The sequence below is a fragment of the Lontra canadensis genome, unplaced genomic scaffold (genome assembly GCF_010015895.1).
Source record: "Lontra canadensis isolate GAN:19392208 unplaced genomic scaffold, GSC_riverotter_1.0 scaffold12, whole genome shotgun sequence".
Classification (NCBI taxonomy): domain Eukaryota; kingdom Metazoa; phylum Chordata; class Mammalia; order Carnivora; family Mustelidae; genus Lontra; species Lontra canadensis.
In genome coordinates, this window is record NW_022631006.1 from 8,010,416 (window position 1) to 8,022,518 (window position 12,103).

Genomic DNA, 12,103 nt, shown 5'->3' on the forward strand with positions numbered 1-12,103 from the left:
GCTATTAAAAAGCAGGTGTTGGAGGAGGAGACTTAAAATTGAGAATATTCAATTCATGATATAACATTAAGTGAAAAAAAAATCAGAATCCTACTTACATTAGATTTAAGAAGAGAACAAACCAAACATTAGTAATAAATTATCTGGGTACAGAATTATCAATATCACTATTTATATTTTACATATTTTCTGTATTTAGCATGTAATGTTTTATAACATGGGAAAAGTGACATTTGTAACATTTGAAAGACAAGAATTAAAACTTTATCCATAATAGGATGTGCTAATGTATTAAAATTTATTTGTATGACAGGGTTCTGAATAGCAAATGTAAAGCCATCTTTAAAACCCAAACTTCACAATAAAACATCACTGACTGCCTTCAAGAATCCATTCAGCAACGGTCATCTAACAAAATGCTCTAACTCTGCCCAGGTCATCATGAGCTTACTCTTTCTCTTATAAGCTTTTAATGTCTAATATGTTAGCTTTCACTTGTGGATAAACAACAGCACAAAAGCTATCCTTGAAGGTCTATGTCAAAAGACAGGGGCTGCCCCAGTCCCAGGTTTGAGTGCAGGCAGCAGGTGCCTGGGAAGCAATGTGTGCTTGCTGCGCAGAAGTACACAGCTGAGTCTTCAGGCTGGGTGTCTCTGATGTGCAGGGAGAAACGTTTGGCCGTCTTATTCAATGAAACAGTGAGTCTTTGTTCTTCTTTTGTGGCCATGCTTGAAAGAATGTATACAAGGAGCTGGGGACCTTTTCCAGGTTCTTGCTTATACCAGGGGAAGTAGTCTGAGGTACTGTCTGAATAACTGCAGCTGATAACAGAGCTGCTTCCCTCCTGGACACTCAGGGTAGAAGGATGCTGCTCCACATTCTCTCCCTGGCTGAACCCTGTGCAGAAAGAAAAGGTGAGAGAAAGGAGAAGAGATTCCAGGTTATTGTGCTTCAGAATTCTCTTTTTCTACACTAAGTGGAGGAAACATTGAATAAAGCCAGTGTTGACTTCTGAAGAATATCCACTAATATACTCTGTTGCTCATAAACGCTCAACTCACAGTTCAGCTGCAGCCAGGAGAACATGATTAAAGCTCCCATGGATGTCTTCATGGTTCCTCCCAATTAAGCTCAGGTTCAGAACTGCAGCCCCAGCCAGCTCAGCTCCTTTTTTTTATCAGGCTGTCCCTTCTTTCCTCTAACAGAGTAACTTCCCACATTGTCTACCAGCCAATAAGAAAAGACTCTGCTGCTGCCATAGTCTAGCCCATCAGATGCACTAAGATGAACCTCCATGTGTTCTCCATCAGCACAGGTGCACTGCCATCTTGTGGTCACATCTCTACTGAACTTACTGGGGAAATGCTCTTCTCTTAGCCTGTGCCTCTGAGGGACTCACAAGCATTAGGGCAGCAATCAGTAAAGCAAATTAATCAAATTTTAATCAGGAATGGATCTGGATTTTTCAAATGTCTTTTCAGTATCTATTGAGATACCATCCCAAATTGCTTATCTGTTTCTTGTCAATCTCTTTAATATTATTGATAAATTGTCACAACAAAATATAAAGAAGATGTAATTTTCCCATTTTGCAAATAATGAAACATAGCTCCCAAGTACCAAGAAATTTGTGGCAGAGCTAATAGTTTAGAACACAGAGCAGGATGATATCAAAAGCCTGTTCTCAGTTTTTGCCCCTACAAATTGTCAGAGAAAATGTTCATTCATTGCATCTGTGATGGAAGTGGGTTGGTGAAATTACATAACAATTCTGTATGTAAGGGACCATGAAAACAATGTAAGGTTGAGAATTATGTATCCTCACACTTTATATGCTGCTCTTTCACCTAACGTAAAAATAAATCATGTTGTGATAAGAAGGCAACTGTTTACGAAGAAATGGGAAAAGGTTCCATGCTCATGGGTTGGAAGAACAAATATTGTGAAAATGTCTACACTTCCCAGAGCAAGCTATACATTCAAGGCAATCCCTAACAAAATACAATCAACATTTTCACGTAGCTGGAATAAACCATCCTAAAATTTATATGAAACCAAAAAGACCTGTAATAGCCAAAGAAAAGTTGAAAAAGAAAACCAAAACTGGGGGCGTCAAAATTCCCGACCCCAAGCTCTATTACAAAGCTGTCATCAACAAGACATGGTATGGTACAAAAACAGAAGGGTACGGGTACTGGTACTGGTACTATGGTACTGGCACAAAAACAGACACACAGATCAATGGAACAGAATAGAGAACCCAGAAATGGACCCTCAACTCAATGGTCAACTAAACTTCAACAAAGTAGGAAAGAATGTCCAGTGGAAAAAAGACAGTCTTTCAACAAATGGTGTTGGGAAAATTGAACAGCCATACGCAGAAGAATGAAACTGGACTATTTCCTTATACTACACACAAAAATAGACTCAACATGGATGAAAAATGTTAATGTGAGACAGGAATCCATCAAAATCCTTGAGGAGAACACTGGTAGCAACCTCTTTGACCTCAGCTCAGAAAATTCTGGCTAGACAAATCTCTAAAGGCAAGGGAAGCAAGGGCAAAAATGAACTATTGGGACTTCACCAAGCTCAAAAGTTTTGCTGTGGAAAGGAAACAGTTAACAAAACCAAAAGACAACCTGCAGAATGGGAGAAGATATTTGCAAACGACGTATCAGATAAAGGGCTAGTATCCAAAATCTATAAAGAACTTATCAAACTCAACACCCAAAAAACAATCCAATCAAGAAATGGGCAGAAGACACGAACATACATTTCTACAAAAAAGACATCCAGATGGCCAGCAGACACATGAAAAAGTGCTCCACATCACTCAGCATCAGGGAAATACAAATCAAAACCACAATGAGATAGCATCTCACACCAGTCAGAATGGCCTAAATGAACAAGTCAGGAAATGACAGATGCTGGCGAGGATGCGGGGAAAGGGGAACCCTCCTACACTGCTGGTAGGAATGCAAACTGGTGAGTCTACTCTGGAAAACAGAGGTTCCTCAAAAAGTTGAAAATGGAGCTACCCTATGACCCAGCAATTGTGCTACTAGGTATTTACCTCAAAGATACAAATGTAGTGATGCGAAGGGGCAACTGCATCCCAATGTTTATAGCAGCAATGTACAAAATAGCCAAACTATGGAAAGAACGTAAACGTCCATCAACAGATGAATGGATAATGAAGAGGTGGTATATATATGCAATGGAATACTATGCAGCCATCAAAAAATGAAATCTTACATTTGCAATGAGGTGGATGGAACTTTTCAGGATATTTTTATCCCTTTAGAGGTACTTTCCCACTTTAAAGGTAAAATATTATATGTTTCTGATTATTCTGATTTTGTTCTCTTACTAATAAAATAACTTGCATGGGTATGGCCTTTATTTGACATAATACCCACTCTATTGTTATAGTTCAACTCTGCACAGACGTTGCGAATGCTACAAATGTAAGAATTTTTGGATATGTTATTTCATATCAATTCCTGGAAAAGCCAAATAATAATCCTACTCTAATTGGTATGGCTAGAATAAAACTTCATTAATTAAATTATTCTCAAAATGTGAGAAAGTATCTCTTAATAAAAATTTAGGATGGAGTTTGTATACAGAACTTGTATACAGAACATGACTTAACTTGATTATGAGATTATCCAAACTTCAACACCAATTCTGCTTTATCAATTCCTAAATATATTTTGTAGAACTATAAATCAACTGTCTAAAGGAATTCAAACACTTGAAATGATGAACTATTCCTATGAAAATAACTTCAACTTTCAAAACCTCAGGGGTAGGAAGCACTGAACTGGTGACAAGGGTGAGGTCATACATGTGCCCTGTGGCATATGCTTCCTCCCACGAAGACACATAGTTCTCATAGATTATGGGTTGTATGCTCCCATCATTATGACATTTTTAAAAACACAAAATAAGAATAGACCGATGTTTGCAAGGAATGGGGAATATGGAAGTGTGAGATGGCGTTAGACTAGTTCAAGGGAGTTTTGGGGAGCAATGATACTATTCTGTATCATGATCTTGTATCATTACATGATCTATACAATGTACTAAAATTCAAACTTCACAGAACTGCACATCAAAAATAGTCAATTTTTCCTAATAATTATTTTAAAATAAAAAATTTAAACAATGATATCAAAATGGTAAAACAAATTTTCTACCATCTCCACTCCTCCCTAAAACCACTGCTTTTCAATGTCATACATTAAACTAAAAAGAGTACCTACAAAAAAGTCCAACAGAGAACACATAGCACACTGTGGAACAACAACAAATAATATGATTTTGACAGATTAAGGATGGCACGAAGAACAATTTCACTTTACCTTCTTCGCCCTTGCGCATGGCACAGTTCCCAACCAAGAGGAAACTTCCAGCCTGTGATTGTACCGTAGAGGGACGTGAAAACATGTGAGTGAACACATGCCCCTCCAGCTCTGAAGGATGCTCCCAAAGAGGAACCTCTTTCTAACCCCATCCAGAACGCTGAGGTGTACTGCTCCCTGGGGAGTGGGGTCCTCCTAGCAGAACAGCGCCCAGGGCTCCTGAAGGGCAGTAAAACAACATGGACCCTACACACTATGGCACATCCTCCATTAGGAGTCTGCCCGTGACCCACTGGAGGCGGCCTGCCTGCAGACCCTCACAAATGGTCCATGAGCACACACAACACTCAGTCCCTCACCCGCACATCATTCCATCCTGTGGCCTCCCACCAGGGCACACAGGATGACAACCACAGTAACCTCTTGTAAGCGGCTAGTGAGCATGCGCAGAGAGCAGCCCCACTCTCCTGGATTTGTAAAAACCACACAAATTCAGTCAGCACCCTCCTAGAGAAAGCAAACAAAAGGGGGACTCTCAGCACCCAGTCTGGCTTCACAGGATCAAGAGAAGGCCTAAAAGTTTGTACTACCTTGTCCCCGGACGTAGGAAGCAAATATACCAAACATGATGAAGGCTTAAACCTGAATGTGTCTGGATCTGAGCTATGTACTCACTGCACACTCAGTCTAAAACACTGGTTTTTTTCCACTGCATCAATCCTCACCTCAGTCTGATCAAGCATTCAAGCCTGTAGGAACTGCACCCTCTGTCTTGCTTCTAATTGATTTAAGAAGAAACAAATGAATAATATGGAAGCATGCTTCCTTCTGACTCCATTATCAGGCTTGGAGGAAAGGCATGAATCGGAGTCGTCTTCCTTCTACTGCTCAGGAGCTGGCGGTGTAAGGAGGGAAAGTAGCCCACTGACGTGTTGCGCTACAGTTCTAACCTCCTTTGGTCAGATGTGATAAGCTGAATTTACTCTGGGGACTTCTCCAGGAAGAGAAAGCCATTTACCAAATACCTGGCAACCTTAACTCAGCTAAGAGGAAGCACTGTCACTCTATTTATTATATCCATCCGAACAATTATAACAATTATAACATCCACCCTAACAATTATATCCATCATTATTTAGGAAGATTGGGAGGGACCTTGAAAGGAGCCTACTACCCTTGAGCAGGGGTAGAAGAATGCGGAAATTAAATACTTACTCAATTTGTTTCATTCCATTGATTTCTCTGCAGCACTAGGAAATTTTTTTTTTTTTAATAAACGTTGTGGTTCATGATGATATATCAGTCAAACATGAATGTGGAGGGAGGTTGGTAGCACGTCATCTCTACATTAGCCACTAGCCCAAATACCTTTGTGCAATCTACTAATAATAGTAAGGTACCTGCACATGCATACAAAAGTTTTCCCATATACCTCAGAAAGAAATCTTTTATTATGATAACAAAAAATTACAAGTTCAAGAATAAATGGAATAATCTTATAACAGCAGATCATCATTAGGAAAGAGAGACATAAAAATGGAATGAAACAGTATGTTCTCAAATAATCAAATAATCACATATATACTTTAAGTACTTTTATTTTTCACAAATCAATTTATAAATATAATTCAAACAGAAAGCTTAAATTAAAATTATCAGTCAGTAACAGAATTATCCCTTCTTTCTTCTCTAGCATCTACTGATAATCAATTATGTGGAAAACATTGTGCTAGGCACTGCAGATATAGCACTGAATGAATATAAAATTCTGTCTTCCAAATCCTCTGAGACAATTATTGTGACAGATATGGACAGAATTTGTAAGCGAGAATTGTTTTCTGAGATTTATCTGAAGCTCACATTGTCAAATGACTCCTTTTCTTAATTTCTCTCAAACACACAAATAACAGACACCATCCCTGAGCTCTTATAAAAATCTCATAACACAATTTCTGAACAAGAAAATGATAAAGACAAAAGAAATGGCTGTGATATTTTGCCCCAAATAAAGGGTAACAAAATGAAAATGCAACTGTAAATAATTAAAATATCTTACAGAGCTACTGTAAAATACAGATTAAATGAAAACAAAAAATAAAATTAAAACAAAGGAGATGATTGAGGTAATGACTTGAGGAAGTGGGGAATACTCAAATCAAAACACATGAGGTGAAAAAATCATGATCCTGAATATATTAAGAATTTTTGAGACTAAAAGGAATATTAGAAATATTATATGATTACAGAATTATGACATTTATATTTGCATCTTTTTTAATTATTCTTTTTTTTAAATTTTATTTTTTATAAACATATATTTTTTCCCCCAGGGGTACAGGTCTGTGAATCGCCAGGTTTACACACTTCACAGCACTCACCATAGCACATACCCTCCCCAATGTCCATAACCCCACCCCCCCCAACCACCCTCCCCCCAGCAACCCTCAGTTTGTTTTGTGAGATTAAGAGTCACTTATGGTTTATCTCCCTCCCAATCCCATCTTGCTTCATTTACTCTTCTCCTACCCCCTTAACCCCCCATGTTGCATCTCCTCTCCCTCATATCAGGGAGATCATATGATAGTTGTCTTTCTCCGATTGACTTATTTTGCTAAGCATGATACCCTCTAGTTCCATCCACGTCGTCGAAAATGGCAAGATTTCATTTCTTTTGATGGCTGCATAGTATTCCATTGTGTATATATACCACATCTTCTTTATCCATTCGTCTGTTGATGGACATCTAGGTTCTTTCCATAGTTTGGCTATTGTAGACATTGCTGCTATAAACATTCGGGTGCACGTGCCCCTTCGGATCACTACGTTTGTATCTTTAGGGTAAATACCCAGCAGTGCGATTGCTGGGTCATAAGGTAGCTCTATTTTCAACATTTTGAGGAACCTCCATGCTGTTTTCCAGAGTGGTTGCACCAGCTTGCATTCCCACCAACAGTGTAGGAGGGTTCCCCTTTCTCCGCATCCTCTCCAGCATCTGCCATTTCCTGACTTGTTAATTTTAGCCATTCTGACTGGTGTGAGGTGGTATCTCATTGTGGTTTTGATTTGTATTTCCCTGATGCCGAGTGATGTGGAGCACTTTTTCCTGTGTCTGTTGGCCATCTGGATGTCTTCTTTGCAGAAAGGTCTGTTCATGTCTTCTGCCCATTTCTTGATTGGATTATTTGTTCTTTGGGTGTTGAGTATTATAAGTTCTTTATAGATTCTGGACACTAGCCCTTTATCTGATATGTCGTTTGCAAATATCTTCTCCCATTCTGTCAGTCATCTTTTGGTTTTGTGAACTGTTTCCTTTGCTGTGCAAAAGCTTTTGATCTTGATAAAATCCCAATAGTTCATTTTTGCCCTTGCTTCCCTTACCTTTGGCGATGTTCCTAGGAAGATGTTGCTGCGGCTGAGGTCGAAGAGGTTGCTGCCTGTGTTCTCCTCAAGGATTTTGATGGATTCCTTTCTCACATTGAGGTCCTTCATCCATTTTGAGTCTATTTTCGTGTGTGGTGTAAGGAAACGATCCAATTTCATTTTTCTGCATGTGGCTGTCCAATTTTCCCAACACCATTTATTGAAGAGGCTGTCTTTTTTCCATTGGACATTCTTTCCTGCTTTGTCAAAGATTAGTTGACCATAGAGTTGAGGGTCTATTTCTGGGCTCTCTATTCTGTTCCATTGATCTATATGTCTGTTTTTGTGCCAGTACCATGCTGTCTTGATGATGACAGCTTTGTAATAGAGCTTGAAGTCCGGAATTGTAATGCCATCGACTTTGGCTTTCTTTTTCAATATTCCTTTGGCTATTCGTGGTCTTTTCTGGTTCCATATAAATTTTAGGAAATCTCATAACACAATTTCTGAACAAGATTTCAATTTCTTTGAAAAAAATGGATGGTACTTTGATAGGAATTGCATTAAATGTGTAGATTGCTTTAGGTAGCATAGTCATTTTCACAATATTTATTCTTCCAATCCAGGAGCATGGAACATTTTTCCATTTCTTTGTGTCTTCCTCAATTTCTTTCATGAGTACTTTATAGTTTTCTGTGTATAGATTCTTAGTCTCTTTGGTTAGGTTTATTCCTAAGTATCTTATAGTTTTGGGTGCAATTGTAAATGGGATGGACTCCTTAATTTCTCTTTCTTCTGTCTTGTTGGTGTAGAGAAATGTGACTGATTTCTGTGCATTGATTTTATATCCTGACACTTTACTGAATTCCTGTACAAGTTCTAGCAGTTTTGGAGTGGAGTCTTTTGGGTTTTCCACATATAGTATCATATCATCTGCGAAGAGTGATAGTTTGACTTCTTCTTTGCCGATTTGGATGCCTTTAATTTCTTTTTGTTGTCTGATGGCTGAGGCTAGGACTTCTAGTACTATGTTGAGTAGCAGTGGTGATAACGGACATCCCTGCCGTGTTCCTGACCTTAGAGGAAAAGCTTTCAGTTTTTCTCCATTGAGAATGATATTTGCGATGGGTTTTTCATAGATGGCTTTTATAATATTGAGGTATGTGCCCTCTATCCCTACACTTTGAAGAGTTTTGATCAGGAAGGGATGCTGTACTTTGTCAAATGCTTTTTCAGCATCTATTGAGAGTATCATATGGTTCTTGTTCTTTCTTTTATTAATGTGTTGTATCACATTGATTGATTTGCGGATGTTGAACCAACCTTGCAGCCCTGGAATAAATCCCACTTGGTCGTGGTGAATAATCCTTTTAATGTACTGTTGAATCCTATTGGCTAGTATTTTGGTGAGAATTTTTGCATCTCTGTTCATCAAGGATATTGGTCTGTAGTTCTCTTTTTTAATGGGATCCTTCTCTGGTTTTGGGATCAAGGTGATGCTGGCCTCATAAAATGAGTTGGGAAGTTTTCCTTCCATTTCTATTTTTTGGAACAGTTTGAGGAGAATAGGAATTAGTTCTTCTTTAAATGTTTGGTAGAGGGACGCCTGGGTGGCTCAGTTGGTTAAGCGGCTGCCTTCGGCTCAGGTCATGATCCCAGCATCCTGGGATCGAGTCCCACATCGGGCTCCTTGCTCAGCGGGGAGCCTGCTTCTCCCTCTGCCTCTGCCTGCCTCTCTGTCTGCCTGTGCTTGCTCACTCTCTCTCCGTCTCTGACAAATAAATAAATAAAATCTTTAAAAAAAAAAAATAAATGTTTGGTAGAATTCCCCCAGGAAGCCATCTGGCCCTGGGCTTTTGTTTGTTTGGAGATTTTTGATGACTGTTTCAATCTCCTTACTGGTTATGGGTCTGTTCAGGCTTTCTATTTCTTCCCAGTTCAGTTGTGGTAGTTTATATGTCTCTAGGAATGCATCCATTTCTTCCAGATTGTCAAATTTGTTGGCATAGAGTTGCTCATAATATGTTCTTATAATTGTCTGTATTTCTTTGGTGTTCATTGTGATCTCTCCTCTTTCATTCATGATTTTATTGATTTGGGTCCTTTCTCTTTTCTTTTTGATAAGTCTGGCCAGGGGGTTATCAATCTTATTAATTCTTTCAAAGAACCAGCTCCTAGTTTCATTGATTTGTTCTATTGTTTTTTTTGTTTGTTTGTTTCTATTTCATTGATTTCTGCTCTGATCTTTATGATTTCTCTTTTCCTGCTGGGTTTAGGGTTTCTTTCTTGTTCTTTCTCCAGCTCCTTTAGGTTTAGGGTTAGGTTGTGTACCTGAGACCTTTCTTGTTTCTTGAGAAAGGCTTGTACCGCTATATATTTTCCTCTCAGGACTGCCTTTGTTGTGTCCCACAGATTTTGAACCGTTGTATTTTCATTATCATTTGTTTCCATGACTTTTTTCAATTCTTCTTTAATTTCCTGGTTGACCCATTCATTCTTTAGAAGGATGCTGTTTAGTCTCCATGTATTTGGGTTCTTTCCAAATTTCCTCTTGTGATTGAGTTCTAGCTTCAGAGCATTGTGGTCTGAAAATATGCAGGGAATGATCCCAATCTTTTGATACCGGTTGAGACCTGATTTAGGACTGAGGATGTGATCTATTCTGGAGAATGTTCCATGGGCACTAGAGAAGAATGTGTATTCTGTTGCTTTGGGATGAAATGTTCTGAATATATCTGTGATATCCATCTGGTCCAGTGTGTCATTTAAGGCCTTTATTTCCTTGTTGATCTTTTGCTTGGATGATCTGTCCACTTCAGTGAGGGGAGTGCTAAAGTCCCCTACTATTATTGTATTATTGTCGATGTGTTTCTTTGATTTTCTTAGTAATTGGTTTATATAGTTGGCTGCTCCCACATTAGGGGCATAGATATTTACAATTGTTAGATCTTCTTGCTGGACAGATCCTTTGAGTATGATAAAGTGTCCTTCCTCATCTCTTATTATAGTATTTGGCTTAAAATCTAATTGATCTGATATAAGGATTGCCACTCCTGCTTTCTTCTGATGTCCATTAGCATGGTAAATTCTTTTCCACCCCCTCACTTTAAATCTGAAGGTGTCTTCGGGTTTAAAATGAGTTTCTTGTAGGCAACATATAGATGGGTTTTGTTTTTTTATCCATTCTGATACCCTGTGTCTTTTGATTGGGGCATTTAGCCCATTAACATTCAGGGTAACTATTGAGAGATATGAATTTAGTGCCATTGTATTGCCTGTAAGGTGACTGTTATTGTATATTGTTTCTGTTCCTTTCTGATCTACTACTTTTAGGCTCTCTCTTTGCTTAGAGGACCCCTTTCAATATTTCCAGTAGAGCTGGCTTGGTGTTTGCAAATTCTTTCAGTTTTTGTTTGTCCTGGAAGCTTTTAATCTCTCCTTCTATTTTCAATGATAGCCTAGCTGGATATAGTATTCTTGGCTGCATGTTTTTCTCGTTTAGTACTCTGAATATATCATGCCAGCTCTTTCTGGCCTACCAGGTCTCTGTGGATAAGTCAGCTGCCAATCTACTATTTTTACCATTGTATGTTACAGACTTCTTTTCCCGGGCTTCTTTCAGGATTTTCTCTTTGTCACTAAGACTTGTAAATTTGACTATTAGGTGACGGGGTGTGGACCTATTCTTATTGATTTTGAGGGGGGTTCTCTGAACCTCCTGGATTTTGATGCTTGTTCCCTTTGCCATATTGGGGAAATTCTCTCCAATAATTCTCTCCAGTATACCTTCTGCTCCCCTCTCTCTTTGTTCTTCTTCTGGAATCCCAATTATTCTAATGTTGTTTTGCCTTATGGTGTCACTTATCTCTCGAATTCTGCCCTCGTGGTCCAGTAGTTGTTTGTCCCTCTTTTGCTCAGCTTCTTTATTCTCTGTCATTTGGTCTTCTATATCGCTAATTCTTTCTTCTGCCTCATTTCTCCTAGCAGTGAGAGCCTCCATTTTTGATTGCACCTCATTAATAGCTTTTTTGATTTCAACTTGATTAGATTTTAGTTCTTTTATTTCTCCAGAAAGGGCTTTTATATCTCCCGAGAGGGATTCTCTAATATCTTCCATGCCTTTTTTGAGCCCGGCTAGAACCTTGAGAATCGTCATTCTGAACTCTAGATCTGACATATTACCAATGTCTGTATTGATTAGGTCCCTAGCCTTTGGTACTGCCTCTTGTTCTTTTTTTTTTTTGTGGTGAATTTTTCTGCCTTGTCATTTTGTCCAGATAAGAGTATATGAAGGAACAAGTAAAATACTAAAAGTGTGGCAACAACCCCAGGAAAATATGCTTTAGCCAAATCAGAAGAGATCCCAAATCGTG

At 38.6% G+C, this 12,103-nt stretch overlaps 1 gene segment (V, D, J or C); it reads right to left on the minus strand.

The window, feature by feature from the left end:
* Positions 1–520: 520 nt before the first annotated feature.
* LOC116867384 overlaps positions 521–12,103 on the minus strand; it is a 15,252-nt gene continuing 3,669 nt past the window's right edge. The window contains 1 exon segment of the V gene segment in view: positions 521–897. Within this exon segment, the coding sequence occupies positions 521–897 (377 nt within the window).